The sequence below is a fragment of the Chelonoidis abingdonii genome, chromosome 6 (assembly GCF_003597395.2).
Source record: "Chelonoidis abingdonii isolate Lonesome George chromosome 6, CheloAbing_2.0, whole genome shotgun sequence".
In the NCBI taxonomy this organism is placed as follows: domain Eukaryota; kingdom Metazoa; phylum Chordata; order Testudines; family Testudinidae; genus Chelonoidis; species Chelonoidis abingdonii.
The window spans coordinates 22871499-22884423 of record NC_133774.1 but is presented as its reverse complement, the minus strand read 5'-3'; the positions used below and the strand labels follow the sequence as shown (position 1 = coordinate 22884423).

At 40.4% G+C, this 12925-nt stretch overlaps 1 protein-coding gene across 3 annotated transcripts in view; it reads right to left on the bottom strand.

The window, feature by feature from the left end:
- Positions 1-511: 511 nt before the first annotated feature.
- Positions 512-12925, bottom strand: part of ZNF532 (zinc finger protein 532) — a 137744-nt gene continuing 125330 nt past the window's right edge. For all 3 annotated transcript variants that reach the window (XM_075066885.1, XM_075066886.1, XM_075066887.1), the window contains 3 exons: positions 6974-7086; positions 4969-5116; positions 512-2768 (listed from right to left, as the gene is read on the bottom strand). In XM_075066885.1, the coding sequence (XP_074922986.1) occupies positions 2274-2768; positions 4969-5116; positions 6974-7086 (756 nt within the window). In that variant the 3' untranslated portion in view covers positions 512-2273. The remainder of the gene's footprint in view (positions 2769-4968; positions 5117-6973; positions 7087-12925) is intronic.

The window sequence follows — 12925 nt, the reverse complement described above, 5'->3', positions numbered from 1 at the left end:
GGGAGGAAATAAAGAGGAGACAAGGGGAGGGGGTTATTTCCCTTTGTTGTAGACTCAGGGCATCTGAGTCTTGGGGTCCCCCAGGGAAGGTTTGGGGAGACCAGAGTGAGGCAGGCACTGATTCCTGTCTGGTGGCAGCGCTATCAGATCCAAGCTGGTAATTAAGCTTGGAGGGTTCATGCAGGCACCCACATTTTGGACGCTAAGGTTCAGAATTGAGACTTATGCTTATGACACACCCACTTAACAGATTGGCAAAATGAAATCCCTAATGGACAATTTGTGGCAGATTCTTTGATGCACACATGCACACTTGGAAACTGGACTGTGACCACCAAACTCATTTCACATAGCCTACCTAAAAACTTGGAGCCACTACTAACTTGGCAGTTTTTTGCCCTGTATGTAGTGACATAAAACCATTGGTTCGGGGTCTCTCCTTTGTAGGTGTACAATAATGGAAAGGGAACAGACAACAAAAACTATTAATAATGCCTGTGCAAATTTAACCTTTATTATCTGTTCACTGTATACAAAACACCATTGCTGCATAGTGATAACTTATTTGCTGTACAGTTGACAGTGCTCATCAACAAACAAGTGTTCAAGAGGTATACACTTAACAAAGGGGCAATGATAGCCAGTGCACATAACTGACAAAAACATACCAGTAACCTGCAACTTCAGCTATAAGCTTTAGCACACAGAAGTACTGCATAACCACCTAATACTTGAATAGTGTATAAAGGGGATAACAAGTATCTACTAATCAACCAACTTAGGAACAGCGATGGAGAGAAAAGGTAGCGCTAAAGTTTCTGATATACAACACAGAGTGGCAAGAGGAATTTTTACATAGATGCTCAGTTTTCTAACGCTGTTAGAATTTAATGATAAATAACAGAATCTCACAAATCTTTAGGGGCAAAATGCACCACATTTATTTACATATGAAATGTGTTTAATACAGTTATAATGGACATAGTGTATAGTAACATTTGACAGCAGCAAGACTTTTAAAGAACCGAACAATTACTACAGTATATCATGCGGATATCTATATATACACAATTTTTTTTTAAAAAAAGGTACAAAATTTGTTTAGGGATACATACAAGGTATAAAATGCAAAAGCAAACAAACAAAAATATAACTCTCACAGAGAACTATATATGAAAGGGACGGTATGGTACCTTTGCTGTACTTCAAGAAAGCATAACCAGTAATATTAGGTATACTTTTTGAAATGACTGAACTAGTTTCAGATGGTCTGTGCTAATGCTGAAAGGATAACTTTTACTTAAACAGGCTGGTGTATTACCTTCTTGACAGTTGTGGTTGGACATAACATTGAGCACCAGAACATTTGGCATTAGTATACAGAGCTGGGAAATACCAACTCACACAGCCAAGGAATTAAACTGTTTTCTTTCAAGAGCCAGAAGAAAGGAAAATACACAATGCTGTGTACTCACTTCTATATAATGTTAAATAAATTATATGACAAAACCCACCATAATTATAAAACTTATTTATCTAATTACATCTTATTTGTTTAATCCACAGCAGCCCAGCTCTTCTGTAACAATTTTAACTTTGTGTAACCTTAAAGACCTCCTTGCAGGGCCTAAACAAATTATGTAGTGATGCCCAGTTGTGCAGTAACATGTTTTCAAAAGTGCAATAACTTTCTAAGGAGTATGCACTCTGAATAGTAAACACTTGGTATTTCTGGTGTTACTGCTTAAACCCAACACTGTCTTCTCTACAGATGCAGTGACTATTCCTTAGGGAAAGATTTTCAAAACTGCCTGAGAGATTTAGAAGCAGAAGTCCCATTGATTTTCAAAATCTTCCCTATACATAAAAGCACTGCTTTCTGGTGCAGTTTCATTAACTAAACTTTCTTTCAGAAGCATTTCATATATAAAACAGTTTAACGGAACCCAACGAACTGCCCCTGTATTAAGAACTCTGTTGTAAAGAAACTTACTACAAAACAAACAACTGATTTTCCACTAAATATCAATACAAACACGTAACAAAGAGTATAAAAATTGTTAGTTTAAATACATACAAACTCTTTTCAACTCAAATACTGTTTTAATGCTTAGTGAGCATATAGAGAATGAGGTGAAGAGGATACATTTATGTAGAATATATTGCAACAGCCTGAACCGTACTGTTAACACTATTATACAGAGAACTTTCTGTAACAAAAATGTCATTTATATTCCAATGTGGAGACGGATTTTTGCTTCTCAAATATCTGATCACTTTTCAGCTGAACTCAATCTTTTAGATTTAATGAAGGCCATGCCATGTGTTCTCATATGAGTATTTAAGGCCGCTTCAGTTTCAAATGTCTTTGCACACACTTTGCATTTTCGATCTGATACCATGTTGTCAGATGATTCATCTTCATGATTGGGTTTATTTTCTTGTTGATTATCCTCCCCAGATCCGTTCTGTTTTGATACTGGCTGAGGCTCCTTCAGTTTATGTACAATGAAGAGATGCCTGGAGAGAGATACATGAGAGGTATAGCAGAGGCCACATTCCCTGCACTGATATGAAGAGCCATCAGATTTGTGCTGAGGGATATGTTCATGAAATTGAAGAAGATTTTCTGTTGTAAAGCCACACACAGCACATTTGTGGACTTTAAAGACATTTATCTTCAACTTTTTCAATGGCTGCGTGATTGCTCCTCTGGGAGGCCTGAATTCCAGTACAGGTTCTTCCAACTTACGCTTTGGACTGGGAACCTAAAAAACAAGAAAAGTGTATTTTATGCAGTTATAAATACACAGTTCTTCACATGAATATTCACCACTTGTGGACTTAAAAATCTTCCATGGATATGTTCCAATAACCCCCGGCTAAATCCAATCTCTCAAATAATAGAAACAACCATCTATATCAACAAGAATCAGTTCAGATTGATTTTGCTAGGTAACAATGAGCCAAATGCTGTACGAACATTAATAAATGTTTTCCAGTATTACTGTATTAAAATATAATATTCAATGCTACAGTAATGATGGACATATTTAGGATATCATTCTATCAGCACTTTAGTGCTTACTTTCAGAATCTCAATCTTAATTGGATTTGATTTTATTCCATGCATGATGATGATGACTGTAGAGCACCTCCTGATTATTTGTGGCCAAAAGGAGATGCTGGAGAAAGATGACTACTGAGTACAATTTTTGATTACTAATGTACTACCAATGTGTTTCTTCATTTTATTGCTCAAGAGGCATATTTTTCAAGAATCTTTCACTTACCTATTTGGCTCAGAGAATCCATGTTATATTTCAAGATTATATACCTAACATGACCCTATTTTCAAAAATGTTTTTAGAAAGGGGGGACAATTCCATGGCAACATTTTTTAGGATAGTGAAACAGTCACTCAAAAATTATCTTTTAAAAAAATGTGTGCAGGTGTATCAGCCTCTGACTCAAAGCCGTGTATATTTCTTAGTTGTACAGAACGAGTTGATCATAAAACACTGAACAAGTGTCATTAACATTCACCCTGTGCAACTCCACAGCTCCGACAGCACCCTAGAGCCATTTTAGTTTTCTCTTCACTCCTAACATTCTTCATCACACTGAACACTAATTCCACTCTACTATTCATTTCTGGTAAACACAAAGCACATTTTACTCAGTATGGAAATAAATGTTGGTTAAAAAAATACAAACATTTGATTGATGTAATGAAAAAAAATGGACTATTCCAGGTGTCCTGAAAGAAATTCCCAGGCATCAAATGGAAAACGAGGCCTGTCTCAATAAAACCAAGGTACTTAATATATACCAAGTATCAGAGGGGTAGCCGTGTTAGTCTGGATCTGTAAAAGCAGCAAAGAGTCCTGTGGCACCTTATAGACTTAACAGACGTTTTGGAGCATGAGCTTTCATGGGCGAATACCCGCTTCGTCGGATGCATGACGAAGTGGGTATTCACCCACGAAAGCTCGTGCTCCAAAACATCTGTTAGTCTATAAGGTGCCACAGGACCTGTGCTGCTTTTAATATATACCATGAACATTCAAAGCTCTGTTTTTGGATCAGCATTCCGCTGGAAGGAGGATTGTTCAGAGCTAGGCAACACCACTCACTCATCCGGCACTGCAAGACAACTGCCCTATTCTAGGGATTACTGCAAATTTTTCATTTTTAAATTACTACTTTAAACAAAGCCTAAATTGGTATTATTACTATGGGATGGCTGTTCAGTGTCCTATGTGAAATGAGTTTGGTGGTGCCAGTTTGCCAGTAAACATATGTCCACATAACAAAGCTACCACGAGTTATCAATAAATTGGCATCACTGTTATTTCTAGCAGGCAGAACAAGGACTGAATAATCAAGGAGACGGCGCTAGTCTCTCACATGCAGGGGTGCTCTCTCCAGCACAGGACTGAGGCACACTGATACAGTATTCTGAGGAAGGTTGTACCTCTAGCTTCTGCTTCTATCTAAGCTGTAGCTGTTTGGTTGATAAAGGATTTGGGTTTGCAGAGCTTCCAACAGAGCACCTTTAAAAAGGTGCTATTGAAACAACTCACCAAGACAGAGGCTGAATTCTCTCTAGATGTCTTTCTAATAAACATGCCCTAGTTCAACCACAAGCTATGGATCTAGAGTGACTAGATGTCCCCATTTTATAGGCACAGTCCTGATATTTGGGGCTTTTTCTTATATAGGCACCTACTGCCCCCCACCTGTCTCAATTTTTCACACTTGCTATCTGGTCACCCTATATGGACCCAATGCAGGAATTACTGAGTGAAATGCTTTGGCCTATGTTAAACAGGAGATCAGATTAGACAATAATAATGGTCCCTTCTGGCCCTAAAATCTATGTATCTATAAAAAGGTCTAACTTCACACAAACAAGAACAGACCAAAAAATTCATTTTTTGAAAGAGGTACCGCTAAAGTGTTTACCTTTGTGTCTTCTTTTACTTCACTTTCTTCTATATTGGTTGATTCTGTCATTTCTTTCACATCAGGGTCTTTAATGCCATGCATCAACTGAATATGTTTTTCTAACATCAGCCGCTTAGTAAAAGTGCGTCTTGAATCCGGGCAGTGCCTGTATAAGTACAAAGCAGACATACATATGGTCAAATGTTTACCTTTTTTATAAACAATTTTTTTTTTTTTTTTTTTAAAAAGACACATATGAAGTAGTGCACTATATCCAGGCACCATTGCAATTTGTTAAAGAAAATGCCAATGTTTTTCTAACCAAGTTTGTCTACATAAGTATTAAAAAGTAAACAAAATTACCAAATACACTATTAATTATAAATATTTGAGAAAATTAACCTACCTCTCTTGCTGTGGATATCTCTGATGTAACATCCTAGAAGCTGACATACTGGGAGACAAAGTGAAAACTGAAGTATCTGAGCTCCTCCCCCCTCTACTCTTCTGTCCACATCACCAGTGGCTAAAATTAGACACACCTATTCTTCATCTCCCCTCCCCAATCCAAGCTTCACCTAGGCAACAAACATCTCCCCTACAGTCTGAAACTGGATTCCAAATATCATCATTATTATTATTTGTTTTACTAATGCCTAGGAGGCTTATTTATAGACCAGGACCCCATTGAACTAGGCACTGTAGAAACTTTTCAGTCTGACCTCATTCCCGGATTCTTCTAAGTTTCGACTTGATTCACCTCCCTCTTTGAACCAAGCATCCCTTCATAGCTCCATTTCCACTTCACTGGTGCCTGCTGTTCTTGGCATGCATCCAGGTTGGTCAAGAGAGCAATCTTATCTCCCCATCTGGCTTGCTCCCTCAGCTGAAGGTGGTTGTGGGGCTTGGATATTATTTAACATACCCCAAGTGATGTTTGGGTAGGGGATGGGAGTGTTGTAGAATGGTTCCTGGAAGGGGTGTGCCCAGCAGAGAACAGGGGAGATATAAGCCAATATTCTCTTTCAAAATATCTCTCTTTTCAGGAATTAACATTTTTTATTATAACTACACTGCTAATTCAAAAAGGACAATATTCTTTATGATACAAACAGATGATTCTGACATTAAAATGAACATACACATTATGTTTTCTTTTAAAGGCGATGTAAGTCAAAATAGGAGCTCTTGATGCTCATCATGTGACAAATGGAACAGTGGCCAACCAGATCATATAATGAGTGACTAATGTAACTCGATACTACTTAGTAGATCAGCTGAAATCAGCCTGAAATGGATTTAAGAGTATGGCAGATCCTGCCCAATAACCAAAGAGGTGACATACCCATTACTATGCTAATTATTTTAAGTCCGTAAAGCAATATGCTAGATCAATGGTTCTCAACCTTTCTAGACTACTGTACCCCTTTCAGGGGTCTGATTTATCTTGCCTATCCCAAGTTTCACCTCACTTAAAAACTACTTGCTTACAAAATCAGACACATAAATACAGAAGTGTCACAGCACACTATTAATGAAAAATTGCTTGTTTTCTCATTTTTACCATATAATTATAAAATAAATCAATTGGAATATAAATATTGTGCTTACATTTCTGTATATAGTATATACAGCAGTATAAACAAGTCATTGTCTGTATGAAATTTTAGTTTGTACCTGACTTTGCTAGTGCTTTTTATGTAGCCTGTGGTAAAACTAGGCAAATATCTAGATGAGCTGATGTACCCCCGGGAAGACCTCTGAGTACCCCTAGGGGAACACATATCCCTGGTTGAGAACCACTGTTTTATATTATACATAAGTGGGACAGTCCGGATACTCCGGTTGTCATTCAAATTCAGATTGATCCATGCATTCATATAATAAGTTAACTGATCTAACTGAATTAATTAGATGTTTGGTTTTGCATAAACAAGAAGTGCAGATAAACTGACAACAGCCTCTACTTTTCTCTTTACCTTTCGCTCTACTGATCTTAAAGAAGATTAAAAGTAGAACTTACGAGCAGGTATAAACTTTCCTAATGCCTTTGTGTTTGATACGATTGTGGCGACATAGACTATGGGATGAACTGAAAGATTTGTCACATTGTCGACAAGGATGTTTCTTCATTTGCTTTAAAGAAGGGAAAAAGAATAAAATATTAACTAGCAAGGTAATCAAAAGCAACAGACATTTTCAATCTTTTAAAAATAACCAAGTAAGGTTACTTACCAAGATCTTTTATTCTTTGAGGACGCTGTAGGAGTCATTGGTCCCAGAACAATTTCTAAACTGTGTGACCATTAAGAGGCATTTACACACCTACCAGCATTGTAAATTGTAATTAAAAATATGAGATGCCCTTGCCCTGTTTTCAATTCTTCTCTGCCACAAAAGACAGAGCGGAAAAAGGGAGGATTGGTTTGAATTTACACAGGCAATGTTTTCAGATAACTCCAGTTACTTTTAAATATCGCTTTCTCCACTACCAGATTGCTTCTGCCGATCTTCACTCTGGTAGATTAGAAAGCAGCAGACAACTGCAGGAGGAAGGATGAGGGATACCTAATTGAAAATAGACTGAAGCACCGCGCTGCCAAATTTGATGTGTGGTGACTTCATCTCACATCATTGACTCACAGGAAAGATCCCTGAAAAGGCATGCGGAAAGAGGGGGTATAACATGGCATTCCATTGTAGGACATAAGCCTTCTTCATAATTTCGAGGATCTAATGGTTTTATATTATAGACTACCATGTGGAAGGAGGTGGGAAAAACAATCCCAAAAAGGAAGAAAATAAGCAGAGCAATTTATGTCAGTTCATTCTGAGCTCTCAAGAGGTTTTTTTCAAAACTGTACTTGCTTGAAATAGATGCATTAAAGCCCTCTATTGTGTTGTGTTTCTCTAAAAAGAGAAGATGAATGGAATCATCTGTAGTGATGGTACTCCTAGTGAGAATGGCCAGAGGGTCTCTAGTATCCGAAGAACACTTCTTCCCACTTATGGGCCACAAAATCTCAAAGAACAAGCCATTGTTAATGTCCCCTATAACTGATTTAGCATATCACCAATCCAAGAACTCAGCGAGTTAGTCCCTTAAACAACAGGTCTATCACCTTGAGCTTGCAGGAAAGATACTGCTCATTCATTGCACACTCAGAAGACTAGAAGTTTTACAATTAGAAGTTTATCTTTGCAGCCATAATTTAATTTTATTGACAGCTTAAACACTTCAGAAATTGATAAGTTAGTCCCCCACTGGAACAGAGGATTGAAAGAAAAAGTCAAAAGAAAGCTAACAGACGAAGTGGGTTGCATCCGACGAAGTGGGTATTCAGCCACGAAAGCTCATGCTCCAAAACATCTGTTAGTCTATAAGGTGCCACAGATTCTTTGCTGCTTTTACAGATCCAGACTAACATGGCTACCCCTCTGATACTAACAGATCTAATGGATCACTTTGACTTAGATGAGCCTTCAACTGAGCTAATCAGAACCAGGCTCCTGGTTCACTCAAACTATCCCCTCCCAACTAGGAGACTCTTAGACTCTCTGGGTCTGAATATGCAACAGATCTGAAAAAACTGGGTTGGACCCTACTGAGCGCACAGAAGGAAATCCAGATTACTCAGACATTGAGCTGAAGTGCTCTGATTTGAGGATGGCTTATACTTGCCATTCAGGTTCAAGTGAGAGGATGGCACTGAGACATAATCTGATCCAGAGTCTGCCTGGTGCCTAGAAGAAGAAATATCTGATATCTAAGATCATTTATTCCTTTTCTGATACAGACCACACCTTTCCTCCAGAGTGACTCAAACTTCCTCTCCTTCCTCTTTTTCTCACGGGCACTGGCCAGGTAAATCAGTGTCTTCCAGTATTCCATTTGGGACTTCTGAGCCGAGTTCTTGGATCAATGCTTAGGACCTAGGCTCCAGAGGTGAAACCATCTATTCCTATCCAATAGATTCAAAGGAATGAGCAGTAAGGACTTTTTCAGGAGGATGACATTCAGTTTCTGGCTCCATTCACTCTTATCCCCTGAAGCCGAATAGCCCCTACATAAATGCCAATTCTTAAACAACTCTCAAACCCATATGTTGATCTCATACAGGCATTTCAGTATGACAGGAGGTACATGTTGAATGGAGAGCACTTGTGTAGATCTGCCCAACCTAACTTAAAATCCCCAAACAACCTTAAATCCTAACTTTAGAACAGGCTGAGGACAAGGGAATGTTTCCAGATTGCTTGTGCTGCCAAAAATTAGAGGAACTGAAGATGGTTTTAAGGACAATTATTTCATCTCTATAGTTTCGAATGCCAAATCGTCAGCTGGTGTGCACATCCTCCCTAATGGTTACACTACTTAGGAATGGCTGCAGGACCTCTGACAGATAATGGAGGAAATATATCAAATGGGGTTAATCCTAAATTAGAATCTTTTTACAGACACAGTCCTGTCAGACTCCAACTTCCATTTTATATTTAATCTTTAAAATCGTGACTCCTTAAGCCAGTTGAAAAAAAATGTAAACCATTTTCTCCTATGATATTGCAAAATTATTAGTCCCATTTTAGGGATTAAGACCCTGTTCAGCAAGATATTTAAATATTTGCCTAACTTTAAGCATGTAAGGAGTCTCACTGAAGCTTATGGGACTACTCACAAGCTTACAGTTAAGCACTCCGTAATTGCCCTGTTCTGGTCATTCCGCCAGAAGCAGCTGGCATTGGCCACTGTTGGAAGACAGGACACTGGGCTAGATGGACCACTGGTCAGACCCAGTATGGCTGTTCTTATGTTCATGTTTCGTCTAATGTCAGCAGAAAGCTCCGCGCGGGCCTCACCCAGCGGAATGAGAGCCCCCGGTATGACTGGAGATGTATTACCGATTCAGGAACAGAGTTACAACTGAGGCCGCACCCCGCCTTTCTCCCCAAAGTGGTCTCGGCCTTTCGATTTACATAATGGGTTCAACCAGGACATATTACCGTCCGCTAAAATTTACTCCTCTCCCAAACCTTCATTCGTCTTCTTCACGAGTGCACAGATACAAGCAGCCTAAGAGCACTTCCGTTCGAGTGCCGTGGTTAGTGAATTTGTCAGATAGGGCGCCTCGCCTTTTAATAGAAGGTACCAAACGTTCCGCAAATGACCCCCCCAGCTTTTTTGTTGCGCCGATAGGGTGTGAGAGCCAGCCGGAATAAGTTTAAGGGATTTGTGGCCGTGTCTCTCGCAAAGGGTAGTCTCCTCAGCCACTAATGTGATGGTGGACAGATTCCTGATTATAGTACTGGCCTGTTACGACCTGGCCCCGTTCTCCTCTCGGGCCATTGTAACTCGCACTCTACTGAGCCCAAGGCATCATCATACGGGCTGTCCTGTTCACCGACTTTTGAGTATGCTGCAGCAGATCCCCCGTGTGTTCTGTCGTACCCGGTTTCCCAGGAATCTGTTCACGTCGGGGCAGCGACTGGTCTCTCGTGACCACCTTTGTTCCATACGCCCTGGTCCAGCAGGTCAGGGATTTTGACACAAGCCTTCGGCTCTGCGTGTGTTACGCGCGCTGTATGACCTTCTCCCTCACGGACCCACCGACCTAGGTTAGGCTTGGGAATCAGTCACCTTGGAACCTGGAATACGGAGCATATTCACTCGAAGAAAGAAAACTCTATGGTTCTTAGTGCTCAACTGTTTGTTCTTCGGCATGTTGTTGATATCCAGTTACCACACCTGCCCCTCTTTTCCCCACTGTCGGATGGTACGCGGATCTCAGCGGACTGAAGGAGTGGCCAGGCGGGCGGTGGAGAGCCGGTGCACAGAAGGGTAGTCCTATTACCCGCTATCCAGGCAGGCGATCGCACTCCTAAGTGGGCTGGCGAAAAATTCTGCGGCCCCACTGGAGTTGCTAGAGGAAAGTCTTCGACGACAGTGCCGCGAGCAGTCAATCCTACTGATGGATAGTGCACAGACACATCGAAGAAACCACTTAGTCAAATGTGCGATTGTGTTTGTTACAGATTTCTAAAGATCTGTAGGATTGTATGAAAACATCTCCAGAATTCAAAATTTTAATTGAACTTTTTTTTCAATTAGGTCACTAGAAAAAAGCACTAAATTCTTGTGAAATCAAATGTAACATGAATTTCCATTTTCAAAAGATGTTGTTGTTTGTCTCCGGGAGGGCTGTATAGTTGGATTTCATAGGTACTAACTAAGTCTGGCTTACATGGTGGGGGTATGAAAAATGAGAGTCCAGTAAAAACAATTCAGTCTTCAAAAAAAAATCTTTTTTTCCCCTCTGAAAATAGCTGAGTAGAGAGAAACATTGATGGTGTATGTGTTATAATGTTTGGATGGCCCCATATAACACTTTTCGTTTGGCTACACAATGAAGGATAGTAGTCATCCACTAGGTTAACTCGTTGAGCTGAACATTTTAAAGCACACCACCAGGCATTCTTACTTTCTAACAAATGTTGGTTCTGCAGGACTGTCTTTAGCCTCCTATATATCACCTCACATAAATGTCTTCTTTTAAGAACGATGTACAAGGGAATTTATACCCCGAAGGAAGGGCGTGTGGTACTTACTCGGGTAACGATCGGACTCAGAGCGAGTCCTTCCGCGCTACAGGCCCGGCATGGTCCGACCGTTTTCCACGAGCCTAGGCCTGTGCTCAATTCGTCCGAAGTCACTCTGTCCTAACTAGGATGCAGACAGGATAAGTTTGAGTACGGCAGCCGGTTCTAGACTCCACCAAGCAGACGTCCAGTTCTTTTGGCAACTCTGATCAAAGGGTTCTCAGGCATTGACAGCCATTGCATCCACAGCTACACGTGCAGCCACTCAATCCAGTACGTACTATATGTCCGACTCTCTGGCCCATACATGGTGGCCTGTACATCCATTACCAGACAACGTCTCAACCTGCGATTCCACGTGGATATATGTGTCACTCGCTCCAGTCCTGGCCATCCTCACTCGTCGGCCAGTTGTCCAATTAGAATAACAATGAATCTAACTATTCTCAAAGCGTTCCACTCTCCCATCCAGTGGTGGCTGGACAGTCCGTCGTGTGTGACAGGCTCCCGTACATCCGCCCTAGCCTTGTTGTCCGACGAGACGGACGTATGCGGATTGAGGATGGGAGATCCGACTGAAGCACCCGAATACCCCTACATAAATCCAATTCTTAAACACTCTCACCCATATGTTGATCTCATACAGCGCATTTTCAGTCTGACAGGAGGTACCAATGTTGAATCGGAGAGACAGCTCTGTGTAGTATCCTGCCTCAACCTAAACTAAAATCCCCCTAAACAACCTTAAACATCCTAACTTTAGAACAGGCTGAGGACAAGGGATGTTTCCAGATTGCTTGTGCTGGCCAAAAATTAGAGGACCTGAAGATGGTTTTAAGGACAATTATTCATCTCATATAGTTTCGAATGCCAAAATCGTCAGCTGGGTGCACCATCCTCCCTAATGGTTACACCTACTTTAGGAATGGCAGCAGGACCTCTGACAGATAATGAGGAAATATATAAAATGGGGTTAATCCTAAATTAGAATCTTTTTACAGACACATCCTGTCAGACCCAACTTCCAATTTTATATTAATCTTTAAAATCGGACTCCTTAAGCCAGTTGAAAAAAAATGTAAACCATTTTCTCCCTATGATATTGCAAAATCACTAGTACCCACTTTAGGATTAAGACCCCTTTACAGCACAGATGATTTAAATATTTGAGGCGCCTAACTGCACAGCAATAGTCAAGGATCTCACTGAATGCTTAATGCGGACTACTCACAAAGCTACAGTTAACCCACTCCGTAATTGCCCTGTTCCTGGTCAAGAACTTCGCGCCAGAGGAGCAGCTAGGCATTACGGCCACTGTTGGAAGACAGGACAGCGACTGGCTAGATGGACCACTGTCAAGACCCAGCGTATGAGCTGTTCT